The sequence below is a fragment of the Acinonyx jubatus genome, chromosome C1 (genome assembly GCF_027475565.1).
Source record: "Acinonyx jubatus isolate Ajub_Pintada_27869175 chromosome C1, VMU_Ajub_asm_v1.0, whole genome shotgun sequence".
NCBI lineage: Eukaryota > Metazoa > Chordata > Mammalia > Carnivora > Felidae > Acinonyx > Acinonyx jubatus.
In genome coordinates, this window is record NC_069381.1 from 93493936 (window position 1) to 93511392 (window position 17457).

The 17457-nt window shown below is 42.7% G+C and overlaps 1 protein-coding gene across 2 annotated transcripts; it reads left to right on the top strand.

Annotated features, from left to right (window-relative positions):
- The first annotated feature begins 1698 nt into the window (after positions 1-1698).
- On the top strand, positions 1699-14349 carry PIFO (primary cilia formation). Of its 2 annotated transcripts, none has more exons than XM_053214602.1 (6): positions 1699-1888; positions 9234-9376; positions 9978-10076; positions 10837-10967; positions 12403-12520; positions 14106-14349. In XM_053214602.1, exons 1-6 carry the CDS (start codon positions 1714-1716, stop codon positions 14172-14174), a joined length of 735 nt encoding a protein of 244 aa, XP_053070577.1. In that variant the 5' UTR covers positions 1699-1713; the 3' UTR covers positions 14175-14349. The 2 variants fall into 2 exon arrangements, with proteins under 2 accessions (XP_053070577.1, XP_026913968.2); XM_027058167.2 differs by lacking the exon at positions 1699-1888 and adding an exon at positions 8895-9004.
- Positions 14350-17457: the final 3108 nt, after the last annotated feature.

Genomic DNA, 17457 nt, shown 5'->3' on the forward strand with positions numbered 1-17457 from the left:
AGTAAAATTGAGTATTATTATTAATGTAATCGCATCTCTAACCAAAGGATAAGAGAGTCTAGAGTGAAATAGAGCATAGGAATTTGGGCGGTCTCTTTGGAAGGAGTTTCTATTTAGGTCAGTGCTATGGCAAATAACACTGAGGGGACAGGAGGATGCAAGGAACCGGTCTTGGTGAAGGACATGAAAGGGGCCATAGACTCTGAGGAAAAGCATCTTTGAACAACACAGTGGCCAGCTGCTAGATTAGAATGGTTTCCCAGACTAATATCTTTTTCCAATGCCACTATTTTCCCATAAAGATTTTTTTTTTATTTTTTAAAAAAATCTGTATTTATTTTTGAGAGAGAGAGACAGAGTGCGAGCAGGGGAGGAGCAGAAAGAGAGGGAGACACAAAATCCGAAGCAGGCTCCAGGCTCTGAGCCGGCAGCACAGAGCCCGACACGGGGCTTGAACTCACGAAACTCAAGTTTATGACCTGAGCCGAAGTTGGACCCTTAACCGACTGAGCCACCCAGGCGCCCCTCCCATAAAGATTTTGATTCTGTCACCATGTCTAGAATGCAGAAATTACTGCAGCCAAAAAAAATGGTGCCCTGCCCCCCCCCCATTTTTTCCTGCTACATTTACATATCAATTAGTAATTCAAATGAATGTTTACTGCATACCTACTACTTGCAAGAAGAGGACAGGCTCAATCCAGCTCTAGAGTCACGACGGTTCTTATCTCACCTCCTTGGACTCATCTCACTCCTGCCCCTGGAACTATTTCAGCCTCTTTTCTGTGTCTCAAATAGTCCAGGTATGTTACTGCTTCAGGGCCTTTGCACAAGCTACAGCACTTTCCCCAGATCTCCATTTGCCTTTGGACCACCCTTTCTTCAGGCCCTTCCTTGAAACCAGCTTCTCAGTGAGGCCATTCCTGGCTGCACAACCTAAAATTGAAACCTCCTTTTTTCTTTTCTCCTTCTGTGCTTCTTTTGCTTTTTCTTGGTACCTGCAATTTCTTACATTTTATATATTTACCATTTTTATTGCCTGCCTCCTCCGCTAGAATTAACCTCTAGGAGGACAAGGATTTCAGTACACTACTATGTTCCCATTGCCTAGAGCAGTGCCTGGCATATATTACAAGAGTTTAATAAGTATTTGTTGAATAACCAAATCCCTGAGGGCAGGAAGGGAGACAGGAACTATCAAGGTGAGTGTTCCAAGCATGAGACTAGGTACTTCGTATAGGTTATCTCCTGTGTGGTGAATATTGTCCTCACATTATAGGTGACAAAATCGAGATCTTGTGAGAAAAACTTGCCCTAAATTATGCAATTAATAATTAGCATAACTGATTTTTTAAATGTTTATTTATTCTTGAAAGAGAGAGAGACAGAGCATGAGCAGGGGAGAGGCAGAGAAAGAGGGAGACACAGAACCCACAGAGCCTGATGCAGGGCTTGAACCCACCAACTGTGATATCATGACCTAAGCCGAAGTTAGACGCTTAACTGACTAGCCACCCAGGTGTCCCTAGCAGAGCTGATTTTCGAAGTGTGGTCTTTATGTTTAGTTAGCCTTCTCACCAGAATGTTGCCCTTCAGAAAGCAATGTCACAATGACTTCTGGAGGGTTTCAAGGGTGGGGCTGCTGCCTAGCAGCCAGTCTTAGTCACACCCTTCATTTTCTTGGTTAAAGTCTATTTGTGTCAGTGGTGACTCATGGAGCTGGTAAATGAAAGGGACAGGCTGGCTGAAAGTCCCTCCGAGGGGGACATCTGGCCCAGATACTCTTGGAGATACTCAAAGTCTATGCCATCTGATCCATTTGGGAACATAAAAGACAACCAAATCACATCATGGATCACCCAGCCATTTCTTTGGAAATTTGCTTATGGTAATCATGTTCCTAAACTCTAATACTGTATGAAAACTCATTCCTTCCGTATGGGAATCTAACTGGAAGGAGCTGGGATATGCATGGGATGATATAAGAGCCCTGATCCAGGCAGGGCTGTGGCAGTGGTCCTCTCATCGAGTCCTGAGCCTTGATAAAAGATGGCACCCGCTCAGATGAAAAGGCAACATTTTAATTTTTTTTAATTTGCACAAAGGTACTCCTGGAGTTAGCTGTAGCCCTGGGCAGGGAGGTGGTAGATTGGAAGTGCATTAACATCTGTTAAATGCCAATTATAAGTCAGACATTTGCTGTGGAAGATGTGTCCCGTGTTATCTCTTAAGTTCTCATGGCAGCCTAAAGAGGCAAGAAGTGATTAGTGCCATTTTACAGACGAACCAAGGCTAAGTAACTTCCAAAAGTCATGTAGCCAGTAAATGGCATACCAGTACCTATAAGAAACCAGTTCTGAGAGTCTCAAAGCCTATGTTCATTCCTCTACTACCAGACAAGAAAGACTGGTGCTTAAGAAAGTCTGGAAAGTGGATTTAGAAAGTCTATTTTCTTCTCTTCCTTCTACCTTCTGGAGACACACCCATACTCCAGCAGAATCCCTATTCACTGGATCAGGGGATCTCAATTCTATTCGGATCCAAGTCCTGCTTTGAGTAACAAATTATTTTGTAATACCCCCTTTATTATCCTAAAATTAAATTCATGAATAACACAACCTACCACACACAATTTCAGAAATAACATGATGCCATAATTGTAAGGGCAAAAAATAATTTCTAATAAAATAATGTGCATTTCAATATATAAATGCCCAGATATAACTACTTTACAAGACAATGAAGTAGTCAGACTCTTGCACCATATAATAAATAATGAATAAGTCTAGAATTAAGAAAGAAGGCTAAATGCCATTCATACAAGCAGTTTAGGAAAACAAATAAAGCAGATTTGTAAGTGGATACCAGAACAAAAACTTGTTAGGAAAAGTGATAACACTCTAGACTTCCTGGTTCCTGATAATAATAAGAATAGCTTTAGTTAATATAGGGATAATACTTGACAAATTAAACTATTGAAGTAAAAAAAGGGAAAGGGGTATGCCTATGTTATTTTTTGAAAGAAGTAAGTAATGTTAATGTGCTTCCTCTGGGATTGCCAGATTTTTAAAAATATACTGTTTTACCGTTCTATCATGCATACCAAAAAAAGCCCAAATCGTATTGGGCATTAGTGAGATATGTAGGGTGAACTCCTCAGTATAAGCAGTACTCAGGTCAGAAATGGAACACCGCTGGGGTGCCTGGGTGGCTCAGGCGGTTAAGCGGCTGACTTCAGCTGAGGTCATGATCTCCCAGTTCGTGGGTTCGAGCCCCGCGTCAGGTTCTGTGCTTACAGCTCAGATCCCGGAGCCTGCTTTGGATTCCATGTCTCCCTCTCTCTCTGCCCTTCCCCTGGTAAAGCGCGCTCTCTCTCTCTCTCTCTCTCTCTCTCTCTCTCTCTCTCTCTCAAAAATAAATAAGCATTAAATAAACAAATAATAAAAAAGAAATGGAACACCATTATCACCCCAAAAGCCCTCTTCATACCCTTTCTGTTTTTCCTTCCACCCTCCTTTAAAAGGTACCCCCGTTCTAACTTCTAACACATAAATTAGTTTTGCCTATTTTTGAATTTATGTAAGTGTACTCATACAGTATGTAAATGTTCTTGTCTAAATTATTTCATTCACCACTGTGAATGTGCAGGGTGTTGTTCCTTTTCGTTGCCATATAGTATTCCTCCGAATGAGCATTGCACAACTGAATTTTCCATTCTACCATTAATGGACATTTGGTTATTCCAGTTGGGACTATTACGAATCATGTTGCTTTTAATGTTCTTCTACTTGTCTTTTGGTACACAGTTGTATGCATTCTTGCTGAGTAAACACCAAGGAGCAGGAGTTTTTAGGTGGTGGAGATGTTTATTTCAGCTTTGGTAAATACTGCCAAAGAGTTTTCCAAGGTGATTGTATCAATCTCCTTTCACACTAAAAGCTTATTCAAGATTTCCAGTTGTTTCACATCCTAGCAGCACCAAGTGTTACCTGTCTTTATAATTTTAGACATCTTGTGGGTTGCACATTGTGGTTTAAATTTGTAATTCCTTTATGACTGCTGAAGTTGAGCACTTGTTATATGTTTACTGATTATTTGGATATTCTTCTTTCTGAGCTTCCCATTCAAGTATTTTACCTACTTTTTTTATTAAGTTGTTTTTTCTTATTGATCTGTAATTTTTTATTAAGTTGTTTCTCCTTATGATCTGTAATTTCACGTTGATTGGTAATCTGATCTTAATCTATCATAGATCAACACTATCCAATGGCAATATAATGTGAGCAATGTGTTTAATTTTACATTTTGAATGCCACAGTAAAAAAAGAGTAAAAAGAAACATGTGAAGTTTATTTTCCTATGTTTTATTTAATCTGATAGATCCAAAATACTATCCTTTCAATATGCAACCAATAAAACATTTACTGAGATATTTTGTACTCTGTTTTTCACTTGAAGTCTTTGAAACCTGAGGTGTATTTTACACTTACACACATCTCGATTTAAATTAGCCACATTCCAAGTGCTGATAGTTAATACGGGTAGTGACTACTGCATTGGATGGACACTGCAGGTCTCGATGTTTTTGTGCTTATATCTTCCTCCATATCTTGGCTTCATTTCTCATTTTTCTAATGGTATCTTTTTTTTTAATTAAGTATTATGTTGAAACAGTTTCAAACCTAAAGTTGCAAAGACAGTACAAAGAATTCTCTTACCTCTTTACCCCAGTTCTTCAATTGTTAAATGTTCTATCACATGCACGCTCTCTTTTTCTCTCCATATATATATACGTATATATATATATACATATACATCCAGCTGACCTTGGAAAACATGAGATTAAGAGTGATCACTCCCTGCGCAGCTGAACATTCACATATAACTTTTGATTGCCCAAAAATGTAACTGACAGTTTACTGTTGACTAGAAGCCCTACAAATAATATAAAGAGCTGATTAACATGTATTTTATATGTTATATGTATTATACAATGTATTCTTACAATAAAGTAAGCTAGAGAATATACAACATTATTAAGAAAATCATAAGGAAGAAAAAATACATTTACAGTACTATACTGTAAAAAATCTGCATGGAAGTGAAACTTTACATTGTTTCTCATCTTTAATACTTTTTTCCCTGTATTTTCTGTCCTTTTGCATCACCAAGCTTCCAGTCTGAATATGTTCTTCTGATTCATTTTCCTATTTCTTTCGTTTTTTCAGCTTTTATAATCTGCTTTTAAACTCATGCATTGAATTCTTGCTTTCAGAGATGGCACTTGTTATTTCTACAATTTTTATCTGATTCCTTTTTATTGCTTCTAAAATTCTCTGGGGCGCCTGGGTGGTTTAGTCGGTTAAGAGTCCAACTCTTGATCTCGGCTCAGGTCATGATCTCGCGATTCGTGAGATCGAGCCCTGCAGCCAGCTCTGCCTGCTCAGGATTCTCTCTCCCCCTCTCTCTTCCCTTCCCCCACTTGCTCTCTCTTCTGTCTCAAAATAAAGAAATAAACATTAAAAAAATAAAATTCTCCAATTTATCATTTAATTTTCTTGAATATAATTATCAGCTTCAGCCCCTTTGCTGAACTGATTTATTACTTAATGCAATATATTTTTAAATGAGACAAAAATCTACTTAAAACATTATACCAAAAATCAAATGTATTTATCCCATTCAATTAGACCACTGCAGCAGAGCAGGTGGTTTCCCAGAATAATAATTCTTATAATGGCCTCATACATAGCCAAATGAGGAAAGTAGATAAACTGTCTCATAAAACTAGAACAATCTGCATAAATATTAGGCATCCTCTTGATGTTATAACTATGGTTAGACATGTATATGATGGGAACTGCTGAATTCTTAAAAGTCTTCATCAAAAGTGGCCACAATATAAAACTTTGCCTAAATATTCTTCAGTACTAAATAACCACCTGCAAAGCTTCCTTTGCACTTCATCATCATTCAAACATCAAATCCTTGATAATCCTCAGAACTACCTGAAGTTCTACCTTCACTTCTCAATTTTACCATCACACCGTTGCTTATGCAGGAGATATATGTAGCACATCGACAGTAATATTTATTTATTTATTTATTTATTTATTTATTTATTTATAGAGAGAGAGTGAGCAGGGAAGAGGGGAGAGTGAGGGAGCTAGAGAGAGAGGGGGGGAAGGAGAATCTCAAGCAGGTTCCATGCTCAGCGTGGAGACCAATGTGGGGCTTGATCCCATGTCCTGGGATCATGACCTGAACTAAAATCGATAACCGAACGCTGAACCAACTAAGCCACCCAGGTGACCTTAGACGGTCATCTTTGATTGTACTGCGTTTGGATTGGCAATAATGAAAAGTTGATAAATTTGCATCAATCAGGATGCAAACTGGTGGACCCAGTTGTGTGTTATATTAGTAACATAAACAGGAAGATTGATGGGGAAAATTTCTCTTTCTTGAGAAAGAGATCTTTATTGACTTTGTTTTTAGTGTCTGATCAACTTTTTCTTTTAGCCTCTTACCTTGCTCTCTCTTTCTTCCTATGTGTACCCTGCAGTCTGGAGGCTTACTCTAAAATCTCAGTCAAGTACAGTTACTTTAAAGTCCATGTTTGAGAACTCCAATCTCTGGATTTCCTTTGGGTTTATTTCTACTCTTTTTTTTTTTTTTTTGTATGAGTGGCTGTTTTATGTTGAATGCCAAACATTTTGCATGAAAAAAATCATAAGAAATTAGTTGAAGATTTGGATGATTTCTATTCAGAGATTATTTACTTATTTATTTATTTATTTATTTTCTGGTATGCAGTAAGGGTACAAGCAGATCACCTTAAAGCAGTATGGAGACTATATAGATATGAAGCTGGATTTCAGGGTTTTTTGAGAGCTGGTCTATTTCTTATTTACCCTTATTCCCGTAGTTTATCTGTATAGGGTCCCAACTAAAAGCCCAGGGTGTTTTCCAGTCTCCCATCCTCCACGGCCAACCTAATTTTTGGTCCCCAGGTTTCAGAGACACACATGTCCAAATTTCCGCTCAGACCCTGTGCTTCTCGGCCACTCTTTGATTAGCCCATGTTGAAAGGGAATATCAGTACTAACTGTGGCTCACCACTTTGGACTTCCCCCTCTCTTTGCAGTCTTGGCCCTTTATATTCTTCCTTCCTTGGTGTATCTTGGATGTCTCCAAATATATCTTTTTTATTTAGTCCAGCTTTTCTACCTGTTCTTAGCTGGAGTATTCGTCTGAAGCAAACTAGTCCACCAATGAGAAAACTAGGTGCCAAAATATCCAAGTACTTTGCAAGACATGTTTCATATCACTAATAATGTAAACACTAATTTCAAAAATACTGTGAGTACCTAAAAATATTAATATTACCTGATGGGGCGCCTGGGTGGCTCAGTCGGTTGAGTGTCCAACCTTGGCTCAGGTCATGATCTCACAGTCCGTGAGTTCCAGCCCCATGTTGAGATCTATGCTGAGAGCTCAGAGCCTGGAGCCTGCTTTGGATTCTGTGTCTCCCTCTCTCTCTGCTCCTCCTGCTCACACTCTGTCTCTATCTCAAAAATAAATAAACATAAGAAAAAATTTTAAAAAATATTAAGATTACTTGAAATATTAATGAAAGTGAAAATGATCAAATCAATACCAATATTTTTACATTTTATTTATCATCAGTGTTACTGCAATTATCTTTCGAGTAGACAGAACGCTTAGAGTAAATTATACAATAATTTTGAGACCATATCGTTGTTCCATTTATAAGCTTTGTTTCTCACACAACCTTCTTCTCTATTATTGGGCTTTCTGCACTATTACTTGTAAAAAATTTTCTTAGTGCTGTTATATAGAAGTCAGGCACAACCAATTATTTCTGTAAAGTCCGGCAAGATATCTGAATATTATGTAGGACATGTGACAATTTACTTTGTGACTGGGCAATGCACTGCAGAGGTGGCCAGCCTCCCTGGCCCAGTGACCAGGAGCATCCCCACAGTAGTTTTTAACAAGCAAGATGCTTCCGCAAGTTTCCAAAAACAACCCTGCATTAGATGTATAAAATCATCCCTGCAGACAATTCTAGCCTGGGATACGTGTGGCTTACAGAGTCATCTTTAGAGGCCAAAGGGTAGCACGAACCAACCACATGTGATAACTCCTAAAGCTATCCAAAACTCAAAACAGGTTAGTGTAAACATTCAGGACAAAGGTAAAGGCAACAAGCACTCTGACGTTTCTTCTTGGGTTAGGATGGGAGCGCTCATGAGGGGGCTGGAAACTATCTTCATAACGTCTTGCAATTGTCACCTACCAAGTACCAGGACCCGATTGCTTTCATCCTGTTTTCCCAATCCTGCCAACAACCCTGTAAGGAAGAGTTTTTATTCCCAATTTGGACACGAGGAACCGGGTACTTAAAACACTGAAGTGACTGCTCAAGATTTTAAAACCATCAGACACTTCTGTGATTCCTCTGCAGTCCCACTGCTCCACACAAGGCTGCCAACCGTGTTAAAGCCTCGTGCATGCCCCACTTAGAGGTAGAAGGGGGCAACCTGCGGGGAAAACTGGGTCTAAAAGGGGCCTAATAGGGAACTGTCTAGGCTACACTCCATTTAGTCCTCCATTCCCCTGCCGTAGGCATGGCCCTGGGAGCCCTCTTCAGCAGCACATCCCCGCCGGGTGGCCCAATTTCCAAAGCCCTTCCGCTCAATCCCACACCTGCACAGCCCCTGCAGCCGCGAGTCCTACAACCCTTCCCTGCACCTGCGCCCAACGCAGAGTTCACACTGCTCTAGTACCCAGCGGTGCGCGGGAAGGCGGGGCAGGGGGCGGGCCCCGCGCAGCTGCGCAGGCGCACGCGGCTCCCGCCCAGCAGCGCGGGCGCGCGCGGAGCCGCTCCCCTTGCATTCGCGGCGCCCCTGCGTTCTCTTAGCAACGCTGTACATAAATGCCAGCCTGGCTGCGCACGCGATGTGCTTCAGCAAAGCGGGTGCGCGGGGCTGATAAAGGAGTCAAGGATAGAGGGCAGGAGGGAAGAGTGGGGAGGCTGGCGGGCGAGAGGATGCAGTTCTTCCCCTCCACGGGGTTCGGTCTGATTTTTGTTCTCTCTCCGGCCCAGTCCTGGTCTTGGCCTCCACACACCCCTCGCGCTCCCTAAGCGCTCACTTAGACCCAGATGCCTAACTCATGTGGAGTTTCTCCTCTTTCTTGATCTTCAGATTCGCCGGATAACTACTCCTTTGGAACATGTCAACAGAGGAAGCTCTTTCCTCAATACTACCCCCCAAACTTGTTGGGGAACAAGTTTATCCCTCTTCGAGGAGCGCCCCACAGAGGGCCTGGATGTTACATAGCAGAAGATGTGAGTATTCACCTTCCCTTGCGTGGGTCTCAGCTCCCTATTCGAGGACACCCAGGTTGCATGGAAGAAAAACACGTGATCTTTGAGGTGGCCGCATAGGAAGGTGCCCTCGCCCTCTAAGGCCAGCTGTCAGATCCAGTGTCGAAATTAAAGGACCCTTGTCTCCACTATCAACACCCACCAACCACAAGCCTCTCTATAAATAGTCTTTTATGTAGTACTCACTCCATTTCCACCTCCAAACGCCTCTGAACCAATGCCTCCCATTAGTCCAACCTTGGTACCTTGCTGTGCTGCTAGGTCATGAAATAATGTAATCTGACCAAGGGTGGGATTAGGGCAAATTCAGCTCTGTGGGGCCCACAGGACTGGATTCACTGGAATGCACAAGTCATTTACGTAGCCAGCCACGTTTCCTTGCAGATGTATCTGCCTTACTTTATATAATTGTTTCTATAGTCCTCACTCACAGGAGTAAAAAAGAAACAGCAACTTTTGCAGAGAAGATTCAGATAAGAACATTTTGAGTTCACTCTGTTTTGATGACTATAATATTCATTATGTGTTTTCTTTCTTTCCTTTTTTAATACACTACCTGAAGATGTATGGATTGGCATACAACCTCTCTAGGATCCCAACCAGTAGAAAAGGATATACTTTTGGCGCCAGGACAGCTGTGAGGTTTAAGTCAATCAACAAGGTTAGAAACGGCTGAATGTGCTTTGATTTTAGTGTGACCCATGTTGCTGTATGTATTTGCTGCATGTATTTGCATCCCAGAGAGAACAGGGTGTTACCCAAAAAATATCCCCTGCAATTCAAGAAAAATATTTAGACCAAGGCTGTTAAGAAATATATCTGAAAAACTCAGATGTTAGTATCTCAAATGTGTGTCAGAGCCCTGGGAGAGTGGAAAATGATTCTAGAAAGAACTAGTACCAAGACAGGGCTTCAGGGCTGACACAGATGATGTTACAGAAGCTTTGTTTATATGCATCCTATCATCTTGTAAGAAAAAAAACAAATTCCTACCTTTTAACCCTTTTGTGTGATTGGATTTCAAGTCTAAATGTCTTCAGTATAGGATCCTAATCTGTTGTTGAACATTTTTCTGACACTTGAGCTCAAGGAGAGGGATACTGGATCTAAGAAATCTCTGGGTGGGATGACAGACACAGCAGGTGCAAGGAGTCACCTTGGTCCTTTTCCACCTATAGGTGTCTTTCTACAGCCTCAGCATATGTGTCTTTAGGTAGCTGAACCCCACCCTCATCTTGGGTTTCTCCCTACTGTAGGTTTAAATCTGTAGCTGCAGTAGTGAAACCATAGTGATACATGAACAGAAAGAGGATCTGTCTGTTTTCTTTAATTAGAGGCTTTGTGTGTGTGTGTGTGTGTGTGTGTGTGTGTGTGTGTGTGTGTATCACCCTCTAACATGTTTATCTTTCTCTGAAAAACAGGACATGATGCTTTACCCTGGCATGTACCAGACTGCACATCCTCGGGAGCAAAAACACAAACAAAATTTTGCTCCATTTAATACCTTCTTGCCTCGATTTAGGACAGACTCAAAGGACACTTATTATCCTGGGTATGTCTCCTCTTTCCTGGAGTGCTTCAACAAACAGCAATAGGAAAGGACATACAACGGAGAGGCTCCATCCAAACCACGCCAGCTCAATGAGAAACCATCCGTCCATCTTTAAAGAGCCAACCCCTTACCTTCCGGATCTCTGGCATTGTAGAATTCGAATTCACAGTGGTTCATTCAGTCAATGTTTATAAACGTGCCAGGCACTTTTAAGGGTTCCCGAGGTTTTGCTTAGTTAAACCCATCACGCAAGGCTCCTCGTTCCTTGGACCCTACACTCTAGAGTCCAGACAGATGAGAAGTAAATAAACGTGAAAAAAATCAATGGTAATTAGGACAGTTACCATACAATTGAGTAGTCAGACAGTGACACTTCTGAGAGTGAACTTATTAATTACACCAAAACAGTAGCCACAAGCTAGGACTGTCACGGCCACACCGGGCAGTGTGGTGAGCTGGCGATGTGCTATGAAGACAGTAACCGGGTGATTAGATGGATGGCGCTGCTTTGGCAAGGATGTCCAGAAAGGTCTTTAGGGGAACAGACACGTGATCTGAAGTCTGAGTGACAAGATGGTGCCAGGGCTGTGAAGATCTGGGCCCAGGGCCCAGGGCTTCCCAGGCAGCAGGAACAGCAAATGGGAAGGCTGTAAGCTGGGGAGGAACCCGTGGGCGGAATGAAGACAGAGGCTGGTGTGGCAAGGGTGTGCTCAGCAAGGAGGAACTGAATGCAGGAGGAAGGCCAGGGCTGAGCACGTGGCCCTTGTAGACCAAGTGCTTCAGGAAGCCATTCAGCATGTGTGCAACTATGGGGCAGAGGGTCAAGGTCTTTGCCTGATTCATGAGAAATTCAAGGATCAGAGAGTGGGTGTAACTTTCTCAAGGTTGCATGAAGGAAGTGAAAATGTTGACTCTTGGCCCCCATGTCCGTCCTAAGTGCTGTTTCCAACACAGTGAAGAGTCTACACCAAAAACAAAGCGTTATGAACAAAAGCAATTATAAAATAATGCCATGTCTATCAAAATTTAACAGCCTTCTCATCCTGAGATTGCTGATTGGATTATCATTACACTTTTACCACCAGTTTCAAATCATGAGCAGTACTTATTCATGACTGTGGTAGATCTCTTTTTCTCACCCACCGCTCCTGGGATCTTTTGGTCTCTCCACCAAGGATACTGAGTTGCAGAAATATTTTTTAAACTAGAGTCAATGTTAATCCCAACTGGATGGCAAGACTAGATATCGTAACATTCACCAGAAATACATTAATAGGCAAGCAAACCCCACACTTGCCCCACATTAAAAAAAGCTAATTGGGCTATTTCCTTTTCTCAAGGAGTTAGGCCAAGTTCAGGGATGGCTGTGGTACTGATGGAGTTTGTATACAGTCACTAAGTCATCACATGTGATGCTTTGTATTTTTATTTCTAGCCCTGGCACATACAACCCAGAGATGAAGCCCCCCAAAAAAATCACCTGGCCAATGAAATTTGGATCTCCAGACTGGGCTCAGGTTCCATGCCTACAGAAAAGAACCCTAAGAACTGAGGTAATCGGACTGGACTTTTGTGGAACCCTCTTCCTTATGTATCAGGGGTTCTTATCCAGAAGTGTTTGAATGAGCTACAGGAAGTCCTTACTCCTGGGACAGTAGATGCACATATTATATTATATTTTTGAGAGTTACACAGTTTCATTAGATTTTTAAAGGTGTGTATGACCGAACAAAAGGCACATTTTCTTCCTTAATCCTCAAGTGCTCTTCTGGTGTAGGAACAGAACGATCCCTAGATGATAGAGGAGGAAAAACAGGCTCTGATGGATTAAGTGATGTGTCCAGATTGACATCTTTTTTTTTTTTAATATGAAATTTATTGTCAAACTGATTTCCATACAACACCCAGTGCTCATCCCAACAGGTGCCCTCCTTAATGCCCATCACCCACTTTCCCCTCCCTCCCACCCCCCATCAACCCTCAGTTTATTCTCAGTTTTTAAGAGTCTTTTATGGTTTGGCTCCCTCCCTCTGTAACTGTTGTTTTTTTTTTTTTCCTTCCCCTCCCCCATGGTCTTCTGTTAAGTTTCTCAGGATCCACATAAGAGTGAAACCATATGGTATCTGTCTTTCTCTGTGAGACTTATTTCACTTAGCATAACACTCTCCAGTTCCATCCATGTTGCTACAAAAGGCCATGTTTCATTCTTTCTCATTGCCAAATAGTATTCCGTCATGTATATAAACCACAATTTCTTTATCCATTCATCAGTTGATGGACATTTAGGCTCTTTCCATAATTTGGCTATTGTTGAAAGTGCTGCTATAAACATTGGGGTACAAGTGTCCCTGTGCATCAGCACTCCTGTATCCCTTGGGTAAATTCCTAGCCCAGATTGACATCTTGAATCTAGATCTCGTAACTACTAAGCCAGTGCTCTTTCCATCACACCATTTGAGTATTAGATCACCCAGGGACTGTAGACCGTTCTGGTAAGAACATGAATTCAGGGGACAGACTGCTTAGGTTCAAGTACTAGCTCCCATATTTACTGACTGTGTCATCTCAGGCAATTTTTCTAAGCCTCCATTTTCCTTTCTTTACAATCGGTATAAAGCAACTAAAAAATAAAAAATAAATAAAATGGATATAACAATAGAATCCATCTGATAAGGTTGTAAAGATAGAGATAAGGTAGAGAAGCATCTAACACAGTACCTATAACATAATAATAATAAACTTTCAATCCATGTGAGTTATCATAATTCTGGGGGTGCCGGGTTTTTTAAAGAGGAACCTTGGATTAATTCTACAACTACGTATTAAATGCCTAATGCATCCACATCACGGCAGCTAGACCTATGAGTAACATGGAGGAATCAAACACATAATCTTTGTGCTTGAGAAGTTTACCAGCTCTTCTCAGAGATTTGTCAAGTAGAAAACAATTCCTAGCATGACAGCAGCAGAGGAAGGTGACAGAGAGTAGCTGTGCATGCAAACATTGACAGCATCCCTGAGACGAGGCTCCTCTGGGGTGGGCTTCAGCCGGGCCACACCGGCAGCGACGAGCCAGGAAGACCAGAGGTGGAGGGCTCTCATTAGAATATTGACCCAGACAATACTCCTTCCTTGCAGCTGTCCACTGACAAGGACTTCAGAAAGCACCGGAACCGCGTGGCCTACCTAAGCCTGTTTTACAACTGAGGAGCTGTGACTGCGTTCACGCGGTCCTCCTGACCACAGATCCAGGACTGAGGACAGAGTCGCTCTTCCCCCTGCACTGCTGTGCTCTCTCCTCTGCCAGCATGGGGCCCGGGGAGGGAGAGGGCTCATAACTACCGTGTGAGAGGAAAAAGACGGCTGCAGAGCTCTGTCTCCATGTGCTGGTTTGTCGTGTGCGTACGTACGTAGACGGGCCTGGGGGTTCCTGCCGAGTGTTCAGTGGGGTGGCTCCACTTTACCGACCTACTCGTGGGTCCCTGTCCTCATGCTCTTGTTCCCAGGTTCCAGTCTTATGTATTCTACCACTAGCATTGGGAAGAAGGGCTGTTGGCCTCTACACATCAAGGATTGGATGGCTTCCTTGGGTTTGTACTTGGCCATGCTACATACAGAGGAAACATACAGGCAGGGTAAAACATTTCTATTTTACAATCTGTCCCAAATTTCTGAGTTCCTGGCATGGACTAGACAGGTCCGGATTTGTTGCTTTCCCAGACTGACATTAAACTCACTGAATCAAAAATTTGCCACTTCCCCTTACATCATCTATTTCATTTGTCAATCATCATATAAATTGAGTTCTTACCATGTATCCGAAAGAGTGGCAAGGACTGGGGACATAGCAGGAGTCAAAATAACCTCCTCTACTGGTCTGGAAGCTACAGAAGCAGTGCCCTGGTGTAGATGCATTCAGGGAATGCTTGACCTGCTGGAACACCCCCTCTAGGCCTCTGGAATGTTCTTTCTCTCAACCCACAGAGGACCTCAATCTTTACATTCTGGGATTAGAGCATGTATAAGAGAGAGAGAAAGCAACAACCTGAAAAGTCAGGCCAAGGGAGAAATGGCATGGTAATATCCAAACCGAACCTTGGCGTGTCGAAGCTGGGGGCTGGATCTCTGCTCCCTGCTCTTTGCTGGAGAGGACCCCCGGGTACAAAGAAGAAGGGAAAGGGCTAAGGTCTTTGTGACTTAACAGCTCAAAGCAGCGCTGCCCCATCTCTGCTGCAGTCCAGCACAAAGGCCTCGGGACCCCCACTGTCTACATAAGGTCTGAGCCTGCAGGGGCCTCCTTATCTCTGTGAAACTGGAGTAGCTGTACAGGCAGAGTACCAGAAATCCAACCTAAGGCCTGCTTCCGGGTCTACATTTGTCCATTCCCAAGGGCCCCACACAGCCTATTTTGTTGCCAGAGCCCCCACCTGCTGTGGCCAAGTTCAGTGAAATCATTACTCATGAAATCTTCTCAAAAAGATAATATTCTTCTGAACATGGCTTTGATGTGCGGCACACAGAAGGAGGCCTCGATCAAAACCTCCCGTTAGGATGGCGTAGAGAGCAGTTCTGGCATTTCTGGTGACATTTTCATAGTAAGAGCAGAGTCAGAGTGGAGCTAAGAAGGGGGGAAGCCAAGAGCTCACTACTGTAGGTTGGTTCTAATTCTGGTTTGGTGAGTCAGATAGAAAGAGGTCTTTCATATCTGTTTAGATGTTTCAGCCGTGATTATGAGCCTAGGAAAATGGCCAGAGTTCTAGAGCAGAAGCTCTCCCAGGAACGAAGATGATGCATCTAGGGTTGAGTCTGTACAGATGCTGGCACCTGGGGAGCCCCAGCTGCAGGCTGCAGAGCAGCAGAGGACCCCTGCCAGCAGAGCCCTGTTCCTCAAATATCGGATCCTAGGTCTCTCCACTAAAGCCCAGTATGGGTCCCCTTGACTAGAGAATCAGGTCCAGACTTTTAGCAAGGCCCTGCCCGTCTGATCACAGCCCGCCTCAGCAGCCTCACTTCCTGCTATCCTCTCTGGGTACCTGTGTCCAGCCAGTCCACATTTCCTGCTGCTCTACGACTCCTCAAACTGTCTCCAGCCTCCGTGCTGCCCTATGCCAGTCTCTGCATGAGATGCCTTTCCTCACACTCTCTACCCAGTCAGTTCCTACTCATACCTCAAGGAGAAATCTAACACGGTTTCCTTTGTGATCCCTTCCCTTTTCCTACCACTCTCAGGCACCATTCACCGTAACAGCCTTGATCTCACTTGTATTGTCATGAATCTGGTTGCATAGCAGGCATTTGCAACACATGTCAGATCTGGGGATTTAAAGAAAAAAATAATCATTCTGTTTCCTCCAGATCATAATCGAGTTGGGGAGGCAGATGTGCAATGGATAAAATACAGTGCACTCAATGGTGCACTGCCAGCAGGACAAAGTGCTGTGGGAGGAAGGAAGGGGGAGTAATTACCTCCATGTGGAGTGGGGGCTGGTAGGCAGGGGACAAGCAGAAAGATGTCTGGGATCAGGAACATTTTGCTTACACAAATTGAGATTTTGATTAATTATTATGAATAAATTAATGATACTTCACCAGTGATGATGCCATGAGAAACAGTCAAATGGAAGGAAAACTCTAGAGCCTGTTTTACAATTATAACCCAAATATAGGCTGGGGTCCCATGTGGCCACTTTCTGCATGAATTCACATTTAAACAAGCACATTATAACTGCCAAAAACAATTACAGGGGAATTCCAATCTTTCTACTCTTGAAGAACATTAAAAAGCCTCTAATTTGTAAGCACAGGCAACATTTCTCAAAATCTTTATCCTACGTTCCCCTCCACAGATGTTGTTGTGAAACATTGCCACCAAGAAATTCCAAATTCCAAGTCTCTATTGTCACCTCCCCATCCATAGTGTCTATCCTTTCTCTCTTCCCCCTTACCTCCCCCCCCTTTCTTAAAATGTCCATTACACCTCATTTCTTTTGCCTTTTTTGACCCACTGGGCGCGCTCTCTCTCTCTCTTTCTCTCTGTCTCTCCTGCACTCTCTTTCTTTTTTTCTCTCCCCAGTCCCCCAGTCTCTATCACATAAGATACAAGAATCAGACAGGCAAGATTTTTATTAGTGTGATGGGGACAGCATGATATACTGGCAGGTGGGAAACACACATATTAATCTTGTCCCCATCCTACAATGATAGACAATGTGGAATAGACCTCAAGCTGCGAGAAGCTTCTGTGAGTTGCCAAAAAAGTCTGTATCTCCCATAAGAGAAACACAAGAAAGAAAAAGGAATGTCCAAAGTGCAGACATTAGTCTCCATAAGATAACATCGTATGTTGGTAGAGGGGAACGATGCGATGCTGTGGAGAAAGGCACACCTCCATCCACCACCACCACCCGTGCACATCTGGACTGAGAATTCTTTGCATCTTTCTTCCCAGATACATCTTTCTAATTACATTTCTGGAAACAATTTTGAGTCC

Bases quoted from the DNA above. Each gene is read 5' to 3' on its own strand.
- PIFO (XM_053214602.1), top strand. From the start codon at position 1,714: ATGGAGCTGGTAAATGAAAGGGACAGGCTGGCTGAAAGTCCCTCCGAG. The intron at 1,889-9,233 runs GTAATCATGTTC...CTTGATCTTCAG, and splicing joins TCTTTGGAAATTTGCTTATG to ATTCGCCGGATAACTACTCC. The intron at 10,968-12,402 runs GTATGTCTCCTC...TTTTATTTCTAG, and splicing joins AAGGACACTTATTATCCTGG to CCCTGGCACATACAACCCAG.